Here is a 20,789-nt window from a genome sequence, read left to right as displayed (position 1 = left end):
CTGAAGATAAATCATAAGAAAATGGCAGACAGGAGAATCAGACAGGCCATCAGCTGTCTAACCAAGTGACTGACCTAGGGGCATCTCTAAAGCTGCCAAAATAACTGTTTATAGAATCTGTCAAAAAGCCAAACCCTGCTGCTAGAAAAAATATCTTCCATAATTTTGCATCTGGGCCTTTTGTATGAACACATAGGATGAGAAAAAGAAAGTAAATATATGGTAAAGTGTTTTCCACTATTGGCATTCCGTAAATGATACTGCTACTGTTAACACTTGTGTGAAACACTCGATGCTAGCGAAAGACTGATTTGGGGAGAGAGAGCACAAAGGTAAGAGCTTTGAATTGAACTGAAGTTTAATTTTTTTGGTGTTTATATGGTAGCTTGAAATAAAAACCTTGGTTAAAATATCTCTTTGCTAAAAGGATAAGATTGAGGTGAGCTGATGCTGCAATTGGATGCAAAAAATATTTGTTCCTATTGATAAACTTGATGTTTCATAGAACGGTTTGGGTTGAAAGGGGCCTTTAAAGATCATCTAGTCCATCCTCTCTGCCACGGGCAGGGACATCTTTCAGTAGATCAAGTTTCTCTAAGCCTCCTCCAACCTGACCTTGAGCACTTATCCCCAGTGATGGTGCATCCACAGCTACTCTGGGCAACCTGTTTCAGTATCTCACCACCCTCATCATAAAAAATTTCTTCCTTATATCCAATCTAAATCTACCCTCTTTCAGTGTAAAACCAGTGACCCTTGTCCTGTCACTACAGGACTTGGTAAAAGGTCTCTATCTTTCTTATAAGGCCCCTTTAAGTATTGAAAGGCTGCAGTAAGGTCTCCTTGAAGCCTTCTCTTCTCCAGGCTGAACAACCCCAACTCTCTCAGCCTGTCCTCATAGGAGAGGTGTTCTAGCCCTCTGACCCTTTTTGTGGCCCTCCTCTCGACCTGCTCTAACAGGTCCATGGCTTTCTTGTCCTGTGGACTCCAGAGCTGGACACAGTACTGCAGGTGCGTTCTCACAAGAGTGGAGTAGAGTGGGAGAATCACCTCTCTCGATCTGCTGGCCACGCTTCTTTTTATGCAGCCCAGGATACAATTGGCTTTCTGGCGTTGTTAGTTTGGTATGGAAATGTCAACAAACTGTTCATTTAGGAGACTGGAAGTATGAATCCATCCAAAATTCCTGTATATCATCAACATTGTCAGAGGCAATCTTTTTTCCATGCACTGAAGCCATTTTATAACTCATTTTGTATTTCATACTCTGTCATATGAGGAGTATCAATCACTTATGCTTGAACAGTAGCAGTTTCCAATGAAAGTAGAACATTTCACTAAATTTCACTAAAGTTTTTCTGCAATTTAAGCTTTCTTACAACAAACCTGAGAATGGAAAAAGCCTACTTGTAAATATTTTTCTTCAAAAATGTGGTCAGTTGAGACAACGCTATAGTGCCACTTTTGAAATGTGTTTTCAGTAGTTGAGAAGGGCAGGGTGTCAACAGCAAAGAGAGAAAAATGTAACTACAAATGCACATACACTCTTCAGATTTGATCATGATACTACATTGTGCATATATGAATGTCTCCGTAGATGATATGGCATCTTTATTAAATATTGTTGCTGGAAGGACAGAATCATGTGGGTTCATCTGCCTTTATTATGTGAAACCTCACTGTATACCACCCATTGGGTAGCATGCAGCTAAGATAAAACACAGTTGTCTTGTGGCCTCTTATTGCCACTGAAAATCTGTTTTAGTAGATGGAGGAACTACTCTTTTTCAAGCTTGGCAAAAAATGCAGCATGTGACTAATATTTCCAATTAAAGAACAGAACAATCAAGGAGAATGCTAGAAATGTCGAATAAACGTCTTGAACCACTGGCAAAAGAAATTCCCTTAATTTTATGGGCTGTAAGTGTGTCACAAAATTAAATTCAGCAATAGATCTGCATCCTTTTAAAAAGTAATTCCTGTGTTTCCAAAACTGAGCATGTGTTTTAATGTCTTAGCTACGGATTAAGAATTCAATTTTAAAGAAACTCAACAATTCAGTGTAAGGAATTGCAACTAACCCAATTATTTCCCCTTCTTTCCTCTGAAACGTATGCATGCCAAAAAAGCCTGGAGTTCTGTACGTTAGCAGTCCACGTGGCATGTTTCAGAGCTCATGTGTTCTTCACTTCACTTTAGAAAGTAGCCACCCAGCTCATTGGGCTGTGTAGCGACAAATGCGGTAAATTACAATCGACAGTTTAGTCTTGAAATCTTATTAGCTACCTGTATGACTTCCAAAGTGACTTCAAATCAACATTAGTATCAAATCATTAGAATGTGCATGTTGTTCTGATTTCTAGGATAAAGTAATACCAATGCTCCTGTTCCATTTTCCAAAAGATTCATATTGAAAATTTTAGTCTAGAAGTTACAGTGTTGAAGACTAGTAATGTCTAGAAAATACCAAAGAAATGCATATACACTACTTACCAGAAACAGGCTGTGCATATTTTTATTTGAAAAATTAAAGACATTCTCTACATGTGCTTCATCTCCAGTGTTGATACTCTTGTTGCTAAGTATTGAGATTATATCTTGCAGTTGGTTGAAGTTAGATTACTCATGGTTGGGATAAAAAAGTGAGTTATTATCTAGATACTAATTAAGTTTTTGTCAATTATTTTTATTACTCACTTTGTGCTAAATGTGCAGTCCATCTTGCCAATCTGAATGTCAGAGAAGTCTAAAACTTGGAATTTAGAAATGATAAGAAGGAAGGTCATAACCCAGAGGAATGAGAAATTATAAAATGCATGTCCCATCCCAGTCTAGTGTGAATGTTGACAAGGTGCAGGAAAGTGATTTCCAGTAACACATAGATTTGTGAAAATCCTAATCTTTTGGTAGCCTGTTCATTAATGGCTGAAGAAAAGATTAATTAAATTATCTCCTGCAAATTATAATCTAGTTCTCCCGACAAAATGAGGAATCTGTGGAATGCTGTTATCATCATATTTTGTCTATTGATTGACGCCACCAACTTGAGAGGAGCATGGTAACACAAAATTTTGTCTTCTACAGAGTGTTGTTAGAAATGTACATATAATGTCTCATTTACACGTGATACCATGAGGATTTCTTGGGGTTCTGCCAAAGACAATCTTGGGACCCCCTTATGCTTATATATTTGGTGACCTTTGAATGTTTGTCCATAATGAGGTAGACAGTAGTACCAGTCAGCTCTCGGCTTCAAAGATTATGCTTTTTGGAAACATGTGTGATCACGTATGTAAATCTGCATTTACAAATGGGTGCAGTTTTTCATAATGTGTACTGCAATTACACTGACATGGTAGGGACTGTAGAAAAGTTATTGCATGTTTGTTTTCACATTATAACCAAATAGAATTATTATGTATGCATTATAAATACCATATTTTCCCCTTTAACATTATTAACAGTCTTCAGATGTTTACTTTTTGAGTACCAGGCAATTCTGAGGTACAAAACTAAAGTATTTAGAGATGTCACTCTGTGATAACACCGTGGGTTGAGGCAACTCCCTTGATTTGGGATCATAATTTGGTGATGCTTTGACTGAGTGCTGGCACAAGACAGAAATGCACATCGTCCCACTGTCATGTCACAGTTTGTACTGCGAAGAGATATGGGTGCCTTCAAATGTAAGAAGGCACCAGAGTGTGATTTGTCTAGTGCCTTGGTCAGCACTCAGGGTGCTGGCCATGGAATTTAGTGTCCTGTTACCTGGTGCAACAAGTAGAGCATATAGGTGAGAAAAGGCTGTCTGTAAGAATTGACTGCCTTTTCATCTGAAAGCAGGACTACACAGTGCTCCGCGTAAGTCATTATCACAGCTACTTTGTACAGTATCACAGTCGTGCATCGCAGTACAATACTCTGCTATCACTGCGCTGTAATAATACATTTAGCCCCATGCCTTGCCTCTGGCGCAGCGTAATGCATAATGGATCTGACGAAACTTAAAAAAGAAAAGGAAAAAAAAAAAAGGAAGAAAAAAAAGAGCTCCAAAGCCACAGTGCAGCTCTTGAAGTTACAACACTTCAAGTGAATAGAGGGATGGAGAAGGAGACAGGACTCTCCTGACCCTTACAGGTGAATTCTTTACATTATGAAATGTGAAAATTCTCTGACCCAACTTTCTGTGTTAAAACAATGGTATATATGCCTTGAAATAACCAGTGGATTTCTGGGATTTTTTCCAGTGTTATATTGACTTCTGTCATTATAGTGCTTGGTGCGACCTGCTTTGCACACTGCAAATACAGAGAGGCAAGCAGTAGAATATTGCAGAACTTTTAAGTATATATTGAAATATAGAGGTTTCTGTTTTCAGTTTTGGGGGGTGGGAAACAATATCTACTTTAAAGCTGAATATGACAAAACAGAGTCAAAATTTTTCTTTGAAGATATTTTAGATTTTATTTATACATGTAGCGTATTCTTACGCTGTTAATGACTAATCCTGTGAAGACTTTCTTTAAAATACCTTGAAATAGTAGTTTATATTTTGAAAGTCTACTGAAGATACACTAATGGACAGCTATGATATTTCATCTTAGTTAGGGAAGGCAATTGTTTGCAGCTAATGCCCTGCATTCCTTTCCTTATCTTTTCACGAATAGGAATAATTCTGTTTTAATTTCTTGGGGAAGGCAGGAGCCTGAAATAAGTCTGTAGCTGCCTATTCTTGTCCACTGAAAGTAAGAATCTAATCTTACTTTCTTTGGGCAAAAATGTTGCTTTGGGACCAAAGCCACAAAGGCCACAAAGGCTTTGAACCCACATTGAGTAAATATTGGTGGGCTGTTTCTTCAGTGTGTGGACTCAGTGCAGAGAACAAGTCCCTCTGTGAGCACATCCATCCCACCAGGCTATCAAAGCTAAAACTTCACCGCTGTGGTCCACAGCTAAAATCTCATTTTATTCCAAACTTATTCTGATGCCACAAATACTTATACACATGAATAAGTTAAATTTCACACACATATTTAGGCATTTGGACTACAGTGGCTCTATTGGAAAGAATTTTGGCAATTCTGTTTGCAAGGCTGAGCTCGGAAGTTGTAGGGAGACCTACTTCCACGGGGCCATCAGGCTGCCTCGACAGTGTTTAGATATTACTTTAATCAAAGAACTGTGTGCCATTACCCCAGAATCTGTGTCAAGCTGTGGATTAGGTTTATAAAAAAAACTACAAAAGCTCCTGCTGGTTGAAAGATTATGAGTATTTAGCTACATTACTGCTGTTACAGGCATGAACACGTCCTTTCAGTATTTTTGAATTGTAGCAGTGTTACAATTAATTAATTGTATCTGTCTAGTTATAAATTAGACTAAAGTTAAAGGCTAAGGTTTTATTAAGTACTACTGATTTTCTTATTGTTTTTGACTGTAGAACTTAAACTGAAATACACTTCTCTAAACTGGACTCAAAGAATATGTCGATAAAAGACATTGTAGTTAAATCTAAGAATGTTAAATCAAGAAAATTCACGGAACACCAATAACTACCAGTAACTGTCATTATGTTAAACCTTTTAATTTCTTGTAACAGCAAGAATAGTGTTGTGAGAACGTGAGATAATACACACAAAAGGAAGAAAGGAACTTCTGTTTGCAAAAAGTGCAGGGAAGTTGTTCCCATAATAAGTCATTCTATTAAACAAGAGCCATTATTGCACTCTAGCAATGCAAATGTAAAACAGAAAGTCTGTTAGGAACCAAGCATCATTGTTAGCATAATATATTGTTAGTATATATATTTTCCCCTCCCGCATACTTTTTTTTTTTTTTTTTGGAATTGCATGCTATTCAGTTAAGGAGGTTGTGGATCAAGATTCTACACTTGCGGAAAAGTATTTTTTTATATTGTTCAAAGCTGACCTCTGCTTTTAAAAAGGCTTGATCTGCACTTTTTCATCTGTTTAGAAGCATACATTTTTGGTTAAGAAATTGAAGACAATCTCTTTGTCTTTTTCGTAAGCTGGGGAGGCTGAGATAAAAAAGAACGCCTGCTTTAAAAGTCACACATGGCTGTAATTTAAGATTTTTTTACCTCATTGTCCATAACAGTTGAAAGAAACCTTCAATGAAAGTTTATTAACTAGGCCAATGCCTGAGGCAATAAAGGTTCATTTATTACCAGTTTCTTGGCTGTTTTTCTTCTTCTATTTTTCCGTTAAACTCATAGCGTAAGATAATACTTCACAAAATTAAACCTTTGACCTTCTGTGGAGTTAAGTCGCCTTTGATTAGATAAAGTAACAATTTATGGTCCAGCATGAGGTTGCACATGAAATGAATAATGCAACAGACTGAATGAGAACTGAGAATCTATTGCTTTTGAAAAGATGACTGTTGTTTAAGAAAGAATGTTCTCTCTTAATTGTATTGTAGTGGTGTTGTATGCATTCCAGTAGGATTTTAAACTGTTGCTGAAAAGTACAATATAGCCAGGCAGTTATGCAGTATACATTGTTTAATTCTGTCACAATTGCACCAAGTCAATAATAAATGCACAGATTACAAAACCTTGTTAAACTGTAACAGTTAGTAATTTGTTGTGGTATTTGAAATGCACTTTATGATTTCACTTTTTACTCTTTGGTACAAAGGAATAAATCCACAATAAAGAATAACTTCATGGAATGTATGTCCATCACTTCCATAAATGGCAAATATTAGTGATAAAATAATTACATTTACACATTTTTTAAGCATCATTGAACCTGCCAGTAGTTCTCCTTCAAAAAATACAGCCTTAATATTAAGTTTTATCTGCTTTTAGTGAAAACAAATCAAGAGGACGCTACTTCTTTCTAGGTCAATGTTTTATTTCTGCAACTGTGTTATTAATTGTAGAGACACATTCTATGTAAAAAGATTTTTAGATTTGAAGATTGCTGTGGAAATTTACCTCTTTTGCTTGTTTATTTTAAATGCAATACCCAGACCTCAAAATTCATATTGCAGTTTAGGAGTAGCTACAGGAAAAAGGTCTGATTAGTCTGATGAACAACAGATGGTTTGAACCTCACATACACTGGTTTTCTCCCAGTGCAAGACTGGCAATTTCATTTTAGTTGCACCAGTCTAAACCAGATCACGTGGCTGAATTTTTCCAAGTATTCCTTCTTGAAAAATATTTAAAGTGCAATTAGTTATTTCACTTTTTTTTACATGACTCCTGTAATAATAGCCTTGTTAAAGATGTGAAAAAATTTTCTGGATGAGCAGTCTATGCTGAACTGTGCAAGTTAAACAGGAAAATACAGCTAAAAGGGCCAGACAAGAATTTCTTGATTATCCCAAAATAACAGGTAATGAAATTTTTAGGGCATACCAATATTGTTGTATTGGGTCAGTCCAGCAGCTTAACAGAAATAAGGCTTCTGGATAACTGTGAGATTCCAGGCCTACATTATACATAAAGAATGCTACTAATGAAACTCAGTATATTTTAGCGGAACATTATGGTGTAGTCTGAAGTTCCCCTTTCTGCAATCCGGTCTGTGTAATCAGACCTCTGTCCTCCTGCAGATTGCTTTCCCCTTCTTGTTTTATGTATCACACTATATAAAACACCCATTAGATCAGAGTCTAAGGTTAGGATCCTATTTCATTTGAAATAACTGGGCAGCAGCGTAATAAGCTACCAAAAACTTGTACCTGAACTGCTGAAACCCGTGAAACCAGTGCAATAATCTACAGTGATCAGGGTCAAGTCCTAGGAGGTAACCCTGCCTTTCTTTCTCAGGCAGAGTTTGTCAGAGTTTAGTAAGAATTTTGCCGGAGTAAGAACCTCAATATGAAATCTGGAATTAAGTCAAGAAAAGACATGAATTATTTTCAAGTCAGTACCACTGAAATAAACTATAGGAAAAAGGATTAAGCATTAATTTGAAATAATGAAAGGAGTTCTTTCAGAATTTAGATGAGATTTGGACCTCCTCCCACGCAATGAATAAAGCGTTTCTGCAGAATGAACTTTCCAGCAAATAAATGAAATTAAATGTAACACACTGCTGACAGTCGTGTTTTGGGTTTCTGCCTGTTCTGTGATGGCAAAGGTAAGGTATCTTGAAAATGTTCTCAAAGTCCTTAAAGAAAGAAGTTGTGGAAATGCGTGTATATATTATGGGACTTTTTATGTACCCATAAATATGTATATATATATGGTATACATAAAGGGAGGTAATAGTTATATTAAGGAAGTTATTAATTATTTATTGGAATAACTATTAGGAATTATAATTACTGTTAGGTGTAGTTATGTGAAAGAAGTTAAAAGTGAATTAAGATCAATGATTAAATAATTTTGTAAGTTGTCCCAGGACCAAGTTTAGGCATACCATTCAAAAATGTGTGTTTTGAGACATATATAAGGCTGAAAAAGTTACACTCATAAGTCCTTTTCTTTTTTCCTTCACAAATAGTGTGTGTCGCAAGCTGCTTGTGCCATCAAAACTGAAAGTTTTAAGAGCTTTCTCTTAAAGCAGGGAATAGTATTTGTTGGAAGGCAGAAACCCTAGATGTGATTTAGTGCCCACCAGTAATTCCTACACATTTTGAAAATCTGTCATGATATATGACGGCTCTCTTGGGTGTTTTGCTTTTAAAACAGGATTGTTTCCTGAAGACGCTATGATTTTTTGTCATTGTTTTCCATTTCATTCACTCATTTTTCAGCATTAGAGACCACACATACTGGGCATACTTCTGGTCTCATTCTCACCCACAAAATTCTGACTTCAGTAGAGTTGCACGGGTGTAAATTAGACTAGAACTTGGCAGGAGAAAGCTTATGATTATATTTGGCAGAGGCAGCAGGCTGCAACTTTATTAACATAATTAACAGCTACAAACACACCCAACAGGCCAAAGTAATCTAGTGACAGAAGAGAGAAGATCTTTGTAGGAAAGGATCATTCACGCTTTCTTTTGGTGTTCTGCTTCTTGTTCCTGAGTTCCTACTAAGGCTTGGAGAGCTTTCAATTGAGCTGTAATTCAAATTCATACGGCTCCTACAAGACACCTTGAACAGACTTTTGCTGATGAGTCTATAGGAACTGTCAGCAATACGGAGATTACTTCAGAAGCGTGATGGTTGAATTGAACTTTACTTTCTGATGTTTTGCTTTTTGAATTAAATTGTTGGACAAGATTAATTGCACACAGTAAGAGATTTAAATGAATAGCTTTATAAAGCATTAAAGTTCTAAGTATGTCACATGGGAAAAAAGCTGTAAGATTTAAATGAATAAATGTATTTAATGCATAAAATGTCTAGGCTAATTTTTTAATTCCTTTACTAACACCTTTTATTGAAAAACCATACTTTATTCATCCATCTTAGTTATACTGCTGTGGTTGTGGTAATTTAATATTCCTGCTCTCCGCTAATCTTCTGGTTCAACAGAAGTAAACAATAGGTTTCATAAATTAAAAATACGCTCTTCAGAACATGCTTCTAAAGATAAAAAACAAGGCTGTAAACATTTATGACTGAAACAAACTAGATTGTTCAAATACTGCCATGATGTATCATGTATATCAATATGGCACTGATATCAGTTAGAATGCAAACAAGGTTTTAAATGATGTGCCCCTTCATTTCAGCTGGAGAATCCGCTTTACACCATCTGCCTATCAGATGGTTAGGAACCAGGACTGCGTATTAATGCCACATGTTCGATTTTCTTTCCTCTTGTAATGGTTAGATTCATATTGCTAATAGCTGTGCATGAGCACTGTCGATGAAATTTGTGTGACGATGGAGTGATGAGATATTTATAAAGCTGCCTGTCTCACTGCATAATCAGCAGGAAGAATGCCAGACATAAACAACTTATCAATTTCAGAATATTAATGACAACTACCATTGACTTTAATCCATTGAATATTTTGGCCTGGATACTTTTTAACTGTTCACATAAATATTTGTAAAGAATAAAAAGTATCTAAGTGGCTGTTCAATGTGATCCTTATTTCTTTCATTTCAGTTGCCTTTATAGGTGACTTCTGGTTATCTCATATTTGAAGATAAAATTTCTGTAGTGTAGAAAAATGTGCACCTCAGAAATTCCTTGGCTGCTTGTTGTAAGAGTAAAGTGATATTAAATAATGTTTAGGTCAAAAGGCTTTCTCAAACAACCAATTTAAAAAAAAAACCAAGTATTTACCCAAGTATATACCCATATCTGAACTTTAAAGTTTAGAATTTTAAAATATACATCTAGATACATAGCTGCTTATTAACCTCTTCTGTTTATAATATATTTGGCTGCCTTTGCTAGTGAGATAAGTGAGATAAGTCAGGTGCTGTGCTAGAGAGAAAGTTTTGTTTTGTACCATACCACAGTATACCACAGTGCACCAGTGATTATAGTGCAAGGGGCTCTAGTAACTGGCTCAGGACCTTCCTTACCACTTGTTTTGCTGTATTGTGACAGTCAAGGGATAGGAAAAAGTAACAGTAAAGCAGAAACAGTGCTGTAGGCTGGAATTGCTGTGAGGAATGTCATTAAGTGATAATTCTGAGGATTATTCCTTACTGACATTTCCCCCCCACTTACACCGGTGCTTATATGCGACACACATTTCAGATTTGTACAGTTTAAATTGTATATATTGCTATAATTGCTGTGTAGCAAAGTAATCGTTTCAGTCGCTTGTGCAGTTGTATGAAAGAAGTAATGAAATTAGAAGTTTAATTTCTGCTTTTTTAAATTATCATTTATTATCACAAGCATTATCTTGTGAAAATCATACTATAGAACTAAACAATCTGTATTTTAGTTTTCTAGTACCTATCCAAAGGTTGTGGCTTCCTCTAGAGAGAAGCATTACAGCCTACTTTGGAGAGAAGCACTGAAGTACACGTTTTTGCAGATTTTGTAGCAAAAGAGAGTTTGTATTTTAGTGGTTCTGTGACTGGGTCATTACCCCAGTGAGACTTAATATTTACAGGTGGGCTCACAAGCCCAGTGTCCAGTGTCTTGTTTAATATGGTATTTTTGGAAGCACTTAAAAACTGCTGGTCTGGAAGTGCAGTCACAGCCAAAAGTTTGAGGTCTACTGTTGTATTCATTAGTTGTACCATATTTGAATATTCCTCTGAAGGACTGTTCTTTAAAGATGCTAGTTTTAGCTTGTCAGTGATGTATATAAAAAAAAAGGAAGTATAGGTTATTGTATTGTTTAATGAGCACAGGATGCAAACCAAAGTTCAGAGGTGCACCATCCCTTTCTCTGTGGCCTAATTTAGGGGCTGTAACCAAATTTGTATGATGTATAACTTCATATCCTTCCTCTAAGGTAAAAATATCATTGGAAGCAATCCATGTTATTGTCAATACCTTCTTAAGATCAAAACATGCACAATTGGTAATAGTAGAAGAAGCTAAAATAAAATTAAACTCTTGTATTTATCTACCTTCTGATTTCATTTTTGGCTTCTGGTACATCTTCTTCTACCTGAAATAGCAGTTTTCTAAATAATATTAATCTGCCTATGCAGAATGTAATTATCACATACTTGGTAATTCTCGTTGCACTTGGAGGTGTTAGAAGTCAGCCTGAGAGGAGGCTTGGGAGGCTGGAACTGTTTGCTAATCTTTACGCGGTCATGCAAAGAAATAAAGTCAAGCTGCAATATATTCAAAGGCACCTCATATGCCACCTCATTTTTTTCCCTGGGATGGCAGAAATTCCTGATGTCTGTTCACCTTCTGCCTTCTCCCCGCTGGATTTTGCCTTCTGTCGCTCCCCATCACTAGCCGAAAACGTGGCGAGAGTGAACTTATTTTCCATTTAAGGAGTCAAAGGAGACAACCAGAGGCTCTTGGAAGCAATGGTGGTAGCAATATTTACCTCAGCAGCCTGGGATTATTTGCTTATTTGGTCTTTCCTGCTAAATTGCACTCTTCCTATGCTGGGCAGCAGCCTGGGCCCATTAGAATAGTAAGTTGTGCAGTTAATTCCTCTTGAGATCCATAAGACACTTCACACCTCTCAGAGTAGCTGAAAATCAGACAAGCAGGCACCTTTAAACTAATTACACTGAGTTTTTTCAAGCCTTCTCCACAGTCAGGGCAAGAATCTTGATTCAAAATGACTGAGGATCTGTCCTCCTTGTGTGGGATCACAGGCTGAGGGCTGAGATTGCATAATTGCATAAAATTTACCTGGTTTAATGCCTTCTTTTTATTTTTTTTTTTTACATTTAATTCTCTTTAATTTCCATCTCTGCCCCCTGGATCAGTCGTGTGGGGTAGGCAGCTCTTGTGAAGTTTGACACTGACTTCTCTGTGCTACCACCCAGGCTGGGGCAAAGGGGTCTGAGTGGGTAGCAGCACTGTTGGGGGACCATGGAAAAATTAACCTGCCTCAGGGAAGAGGCCAACAACTTACGATGTTGAGTAAAGACTGTATCTAATTATGAGGCATTGCTGGACCATTTCTCTAATTGCTTTTGACAAAGAGAACTTTTTTCGTTTTTGTAGAACATTCTTGTAAATGGCTGGATGGCGGAAATATGGTTTGGTAGGAGGAGCACTTGGATTGCCTGAAGATGGCTTTGGGATTGGGATTAAATAGGTTCAATAATTCCTCTTCTTATTGATAAATGCCTTAATGCCTTGAAGTTTTGAAGAAAGCAAAATAAGTATTTTATCAATGATGTTCAGCATTACTAACCTTTCTTCTAAAAATGCTTCCTTGAATGCCCACATCTCCTTGCTGTTATGTGTGAAATGAGAAATAAATGTCTGAGTTCTTTCATATGTTGCTCTTAAATAGAAATTCTAGACCTGTTTTTTTCTGTTTTCTTTAGCATGGTAAACATTTGAGATCCAAAGGGTTTTTTTTTTTTTTCTAAGTACAGTTATGTACATGTTCACCTATTCATAGCCAGACACCTAAGACACTATTTTGAAGCTAAGTTAGATTTCTGCAAGCATGTATTTGTATATCCAGTTAGTTATGGTTATATTATGACTGCAGTTACTGGATACCAAGTTAAGGTGGACATACAGAAGTAACTATCTAAATAGGATGAGAAGCATTTTACTTGAAAAAGTTGACAAACTTCAAATCAAACAAGAGGAATAATACTCTGTAATGTTCTCTGTTCATTACGTAGCAAGCATAAAGGAAGAGTAACAGTCTTAGTCCCTACAATAGGGAAGAATAATGAAGAATCATAGAATAACGTATATTAAATTTTGTTCATACTTCTTTGCAGGCCTGACAGCAGCAGCTGCAGCGGCAGCAGCTGCCACCAATGCCGCCATAGCAGAAGCAATGAAAGTGAAAAAAATTAAATTGGAAGCTATGTCCAACTATCATGCAAATAATAACCAGCATGGAGCAGACTCTGAAAATGGCGATCTGAATTCAAGTGTCGGTAAGTCTCAGACACAGCATTATTATATGTGCGTAATGCTCTGATACTTTATTAAAATGGTGATCCTTCTGGACTTCCCTCTGAAGTCCTTGATTTGGTGTAAAAAGTTGTATATTTGTTTCTTTTCTTACTGTTTGTAGTTTTATTTTGTATCTGACCTTTACACCAGCGTTCAGCATTGTTGTTACTATTACAAAAACATTCTTTCCTTTGCAGGTTACTTTTGCAGACTCCAGTTAATATTTTCCATGAAAGAAAGTGGTTTGATTGCTTAGAGTTCATTTTTCAAAGTACAGGTGGGGTGACAGATGATGGTGTCAAAGTGAAATTTAACAATGTCTCCTGCTCAGTGTGCTGGGTATCGACTTTAGGTAATTCAGAACACAAGCTTGAAAGCAAAATATTTCATACTTTCATGTGCCCTGTGACAAAAGGAAAACATACATACACAATAAATTATTGCCATGCTCTGCAGTTCCTATCATATTTTATTTTAATAAACACATTCTTAAAATGTAGTTAACAGGTTTTTTCATTTCTTAAGCAGCCATCAGCAACTCATGTTCTTTCTCAAAAAAGAATTGTTTCAGGATACTTTATTCATTTGTTTGGACAATTTGTTTTGCTAAAGCATACTTCAAAGCTAGAGTAACTTTTTGTTGTTGTTGATTAAATCTTTAATCATCTGTGTGTGTCTGCTGTAAAATGTTTTGTTATGCCATTTCATTGTATTGGCTCCTTTTATCATGTCGAGACAGTATTAACTCAGCAACAGAAATTCAATGACAAAGAGGTACGTTCAGAAGACTGCAGGCAAGATTGGTGTATATTGGAAAAAAATGGCTTAAGATAGATAGGGATTTTTTGTTTGTTTTTATTTTTGCTCCTTTGTTTAGTTTTGTTTATTTTTTAGTTTTTCATCTCCTAAATACATTTGAAATGAGTCTTAGAGAGTTATGTTAACGTAAATAAATATGTGTTTGTGAACAGCATTTCTGTACCATTTGGTAGGCGTTGGTAGGCTATTATTTAGAAATAGTGTGAATTGCAGTTCAGAGAACCTGTTCACCTAGACGCATGCTATTTTAAATAACAACAATATGTATGCATTACTGCATAAGGAGACAACCAGATTTTTTGTTTTCCTTTTAAAGAAACGCTTAAAAAAATGCCTCTGTGATGGCGAAGAAAATATAGTCTTAAATTAGTTGTGTTACTACTCAGATACCAACACATGCAGTCACTAGAATATTAGTGGAAAGATTGTCCTCTTGGAGAGAAGACAAGAGCAGGTAGAGAGCAGGTGTCTTTGAAATCTGGGAGGAGGAGAAAGGTACAAATGAAGTGGAAGAACCAGGTGGCCCCTAACATACTGGAATAAAAGTGAAGTAATGAGAAAGAGTAAAAAATGTAAGTACAAACTGGGAGAGTAAAGAGTCTGTACTAGAACTAGAAGCTGGTTTAGATTTGAATTTCAGACTTAGTTGAATGCATTATGTGAAATAAAATGTTCAAATATTAGATTATGGAACTGTTATTCTGCTTGGCAGTTCTAGTGACAAACCACTTGTACATCCGTGGAAATGGAAAAGTTAACAGGTAATCAACATCTAAACTATGTGAAGTATTTGCAGGAGAGTGGATGGAGGGAATACCTGAATTTCCTCTGAATAAAAAAGAAAAAAAATCTATTTTGATGTCATTGTTTGAGGCATAATTTAGATAACTAATCTGCTTTTACACAGCTTAATCATTTTCCCTGTTTAAGAAAATACATTCTAGCTATTTTAGTAGGGCAAAGTTAGCGAAGCAAGATTATTTATTGTCATTGTCAAAATTTCCTCTCAGCCCCTTAACTTACTTGTTAACTTCAGTTAATTTCCCGATTTAACTGAATAAAGAATTGAGTTCATTTTGTTCAGAAAAAAATGTCTCTTCTGAGTAAAGTGAATAGCATTCCAGTTGTCTCCATTCCATGAAGAATGGTTCTGGAAATACAGTGTGCTTGTCTGTGCATCCAGCTATCCAGAGTATAGCTCTCTCCAGAGCTATACTCTTCCTATGGAGGTTTTCTCAAAAATAGTTTGCATTTATTTGTTTCTTTTCTAGTGAGCCCTATCTAGTGTCCAGTGTCGGTTATTCCTACAACTACTAATGCCAGGGTATTATTAGATTCATTAAGAGTTAAGTCTCTATTTATTAGTTGCATTTTTGAAAATTAGCATATTGTATTATCTTGACAAGAACTCGTATTTCAAAGGTGTTGCTTTGTAGTAGGTGTGTGCTTTTTTTTTCCCCCGGCATTTTTTTCAGATGTTTATTTATGTCTTTTCAAATAAATATTATCAAGTCCATATACCATTAATGTTTTAAATTATGGCTTGTTAGGCATGAATTTGAAATATTATGTTACTGAATGTTGACAGGAAGAAGGAATAAAACAAAAGAAAATAAACTGATTTTGGTTTATATTTTAAATTATGTTATGTGCCTGACCAAACTGAAAAGGAACAAACTAACCAACCAGGCTAAAATCTGGTTTAGCCCATATGTAACAGGAATTATGGTATATTAGTGTAAATGTATTGATCATACCGTGTTCTTAGGCTGTTCCAATTCCTGTGTAAAAGAAGATAAATATGGGCTCTTGAGTTGAATTGTCAGGTTTACTTTTGAATTGCCTTCCTTTTTGGTTTTAATCAGATGCTTAATGTGAATTATGGAAGTCATTTTTGTAGATGAACATTGTATAATTACACAGAGCACTACACAAATTTATTAACTTGGTCCTTTGAAGCAATGGCCAAAAGGTTAGTGAGTGAAGGGAGTTAAAGGAAGCCAATGATACTAATAAGTAATTATTTTATATCCCTCAGTTTTGTATGGTAACCTTGAGCTTGCATCCTCCCACCAGAATTATCATTTTAGAAGGGGGAAAAAAAGGGGAAAAAAAAAAAAGAAATTACAGAGGAATCAGAGTGAGGTATTAGCACACTGAGTAAAATGTATGGCTGCAACGCCTTTCTCCCCCATCCACAATCAATTGGATTCTTTTAGTTTAATATTTACTTGCTAAGATGAGATGCTAGTCTGCATGGTGATAAACAGTCTGCTACTGGCATCTGAAGGTGACCTGTCAGTTCATATGGACAAATCTCCTGCTTACTGAAATGTACAAAATAAATCATTAAAGCAGGCAGGTGCTCATTCCCAGATTTAAATCACCATAGATTTATGATTTGAATTAATGCTTCATTTGGTCATAGAAATAGATGCTGAGACAAATGATATGCAGTGGTTGGGGCTTCCATACTGTAGCCATCCTAATATTGATTACTGAGATGTCTTTGCAATCTCTTGTTTATATCAAGTACTGTCTTGTGACAGCTTGGCTGATATGAGCTACATTGCAGATAAGAAGGAAAAATGTCCTGGGTTCTTTTTAGTGGCAATTCTACATACAACATGCAGGATAGATAAATTACTGGTTTTTTGTTTAAAAAATGAATTCCGTATGGCAGCAAACAAAAAAAGATTATGCTGTGTGTTGTTTTTTTTTTTTTATGTTTTTTTTTATTTAATTGCGGAATTAAAAGGAAGAGAGTGACAAGGTCAAACTTTAAATTTCATTGCAGAGGTTCCGCTCTTTGTCATATTAACATCTTAGGATGATATTAGGATCAGTTGTATATTTACCGTTTAATACTCCAAAGTTATAGATAGGTAGAGCAGCTCAATTATTTGCTTGCTGCTTAAGTACTTACTGCCCTGCTATCATACTTCATTAACCTGCAGCAGCAAAAGATAGAAGCCTTTGAAAATAAATGTGTTTAAAGTTATTTCTGTGAGCTAGGCTTTGCTATCTATAACTTGGTAGGAAGTGAAGAACAGTCCCTATACTTTTGCTTCCCGAACATTTTATATAATGAAAACACTATGCATACACTTTAGGGAATACTCAAAGGATTTGTAAAGACCTTTGCCACTTGCTAAAATCTGACTCATAAAACTTGTAAACAGCTATCAACAATAGTAAATTACTTGCTTAGTAGGAAATGAGTTCATATCTATTCAAAATACGATCTCAAAACAGATGTCCCAAGAAAATGTCATTGTTTAAACTACATTCATGCAAAAAAAAAATGCCATTATTTCTTTAAGGAAGTGAAGCAATCATGAAGACTTTGGTGTTCTCAGTTTCTAAACACAGTTAGGAAATACAAGGCAACATTTTACACTTGGCTAGCATGTTAATCCATAAACAACCACAAAATGTGTTGAAAATTAAGAGGTTTTCTTGGCATGTTAAGTTTCCTATTCATCCGCATTACCTTGCAATATTTAAAATTATGAGACAAACACAAGGTTTCCTCTGATCTGTTGTTCAAAAGTAACGGTTGCTTGCATAGTATTATTCTTTTTTTTTTCATCCAGAATCAGAGATAAAATGATTTAGGTGAAATTATTTTTCTCCGGTGACCTTGCCCAATAATAGAACAGTACAAAATGCAGTCATTTCCTTTTTCTAAACACACGTGTCTATTTTGAAGGAAAGAATTACTTTTATGGTTTCAGGAAAAAGTCTTGGAGACCTTGAAAAAGCAAATAAAAGGAAACAGAGAATGCAGGCCACTGAGCACAGCTCTGCAGTTGCACATCTGATTCTCTGCCTTGGCAATGTTAATGAACCTCAAATCCTCCCTATAATTAGATGAGGGAATTGCTTATATTTTCAAACAGATGATGCTGCTATAATGAAACGATTGACAGGGAACTTAAGAGTGTCTACAGTAGTCATTTGGTTTCCGGGTTTTGGGTTTTTTTTCCTTTTTTTTTTTTTTTTAAGTGTAAAAAGAAGATTGGCTGTAGATACAGGTCCTGGGAGAGGTAGTAATTTACACAGAATGCTATGACAGGTGTCTTTGTACAGCACGGAAATAAAATGGAAGAGAGAGGAATGATGGGCAGGTACAGCAATTTTTTGGGAGGGGGTGTCCTGTGCTTATTCTGCTTGGGTTCTTTGAAAGGGGCCGAGACTCAAGAGATGGATCCGGATTGAGTGCACAGCTGTAACTGCTGATGAGCTAATTGCTCCTTATCTCTCAGCCCCATTCATCTTCATTTTTTACCAATTACTGAGAATTATCTGTGTTCTCAGTTGGATATGAGAGTTAATCCTTTTTGGTTAAGCTGGCAGTACTGTGAGCAGATTCCAAATCATAGGGTGAAAAAGCCAGAGCAAGCTTGTTCTCAAACTCTCTCCAGTTCAATGACAGTATCACTAGTTCATAAGAATTTTTCTATTGTTTAACAGATTAAACTGATTTTTTTTTTACTTTAGTACTTTTATTAATATGTATTTTTCTTTGAGCATAAACTGAATGTGTATGTTCCTAGGTGAATGGATGTGCTCCCTTTCTAAAAATATTCACTTGCAATAATGAAAATAAGATAGACAGTAACTTCAGACCAGAAAGATTATTTGCAGTATTTATTTGTATTGTATGATACATAACACTTCTTTTAACGACAAGACTGTGCATGTAACTTTGACATCATGGGACATAAGCCAAATGCTTGTCAGTGACATATATCTACTTTCGTAAACTTCTTTGAAATCTGTGGATGAAAAGTGTCGTCTAGGCGCTACCAAAGGCATAATCATACAGCCTTAAGGACAAATGTGCAATGTTGAGCACATCGTATTTCAAGCTAAAGGAATGCTTTCATAAAACTGTGATTGGGAGTGCACGGAATACCAGAAACAGATCATTTGGTTATAGTCAGGTCACTAAACTTTGTTTTGGAATTTTACTTGTCTTCACGATGGCATGGGAAAAAAAAAATCTTGAATTTTATAGCTAAAGTATAATGTTAGTCTATCAACCGAGAATATAATTTCTCCGGATGTGCCTCCCTAGTGTTTAATTGTGATTGTTAAATTTGCTAAACAAGGCAACGAATTGGATGTTATGATCTGAACACCAGTTAGTAAATTAAGGGAATTATTAGCAAAGATTCAGCATTTCGTGTTGGACAGTCAGTTGTGTTATAATGATGAGTCCCTCATCTAGATTAAATCCTCGCTGTGGGATTCACTGGAACAAATGTAGACATTTGCATCCAAGTTAGTCACCTTAGACTCAGAAGGCAGAAATAGGCAATTGTAAGGGTGATCCATCTCATCCTAAAGTAAATGGCAAAAGTAGGTCGGATAAATTGCACCTTAAAAGTGCTTATTTGTGCGACTACTGAAGTTGTAGTTACATAAAGAGAGTTAAATGACTGAATCTCCCTCTCAATGCGTGCAATTAATATTTTCTGGAACAAGATTTGAATGAGTTAACAGGTCTTTTCCAAGGCAGTGATACAGTAATGGCAAAATAGTGCCTGAGACACAGTGAAATGGAAAAGAAAAAAAATAAATGTAGTCTTCAGAAACAGCAAATGAGAAGTTTAGGTGTTCACCCAGAAAACTATTTAGATACAAATATCCTCTCAAGTTTGTTCTGATTGTATAGGTATATCGCTTCTGAAAAGAGTGATTTTACCTATATGTGAGACATACTGAGAGAACAGGCTTCTAAAACTGCAGAGGCAAAAGCTTCCTGCATGACATTTGTGCTCTGGGTCTGCTATGAAGCTGTATCAAGTTCGTGGAAAAATCTAAATGATTAAGTCTATCTTGTCAGCAAGATAAAAAAAAAAAAAAGCTATTTATATTGTTTGATCACATTTACTTTATTTCCTGTTCCATGCAAGATAATCCTAATTGGATAAATAGTTGTATAATTTAATCTTCGATGTGATTTTTTTCAAAATACATGCTTTATTGTTATGGCCATTTTCCTTTTGAGTAGTGCCTTGTATGAAAATAATTAAATTGTTAAGCTTTTATTCAGTTTTGTTTCATTGTTATTTGTTATCGGCAGTAAATATACTTAAACATAATACTGTGGATGTGCTATATTAAGAAATGTAAGCTTAATAAACACCTTATTTTGCTGAGTAGTCATGATAGTCTATAGGATCATCTTTCATAAATATAAATTAGAAGCTACATTTTAAAAAGAAAACACTAAACTTTATGATTATTAGTTCAATTTTAGAAAATAATGTCTATGGTGGAATATGTGACAAATGAACATATCTCTAACATGTGAATTGAATTATCATCATGAAAGTATGTTTTTCCTGTACTATAGACATGTAAATATGGTATATTATGCATAAAATATTTTCCATATAGTGATGTAGAATATTTAAGAAATATGTAATTATTGTTGTCATTCATATGTAGCACAAAGGACCAAAAAAACTTCTTTCATTTTTGTGACAA

General features: G+C 35.6%; 1 protein-coding gene across 3 annotated transcripts in view; it reads left to right on the top strand.

Annotated features, from left to right (window-relative positions):
• DACH1 (dachshund family transcription factor 1) overlaps window positions 1-20,789 on the top strand; it is a gene marked incomplete at its 5' end in the record, with an annotated part of 365,795 nt that overhangs the window by 179,848 nt on the left and 165,158 nt on the right. For all 3 annotated transcript variants that reach the window (XM_082334175.1, XM_082334174.1, XM_082334176.1), the window contains one exon: window positions 13,289-13,450. In XM_082334175.1, the coding sequence (XP_082190301.1) occupies window positions 13,289-13,450 (162 nt within the window). The remainder of the gene's footprint in view (window positions 1-13,288; window positions 13,451-20,789) is intronic.

Source organism: Platalea leucorodia (genome assembly GCF_965183815.1).
Source record: "Platalea leucorodia genome assembly, chromosome: 2".
Taxonomy (NCBI): Eukaryota; Metazoa; Chordata; class Aves; order Pelecaniformes; family Threskiornithidae; genus Platalea; species Platalea leucorodia.
The sequence above is the reverse complement of the archived record's forward strand: the minus strand, read 5'-3'. Positions and strand labels throughout refer to the sequence as shown.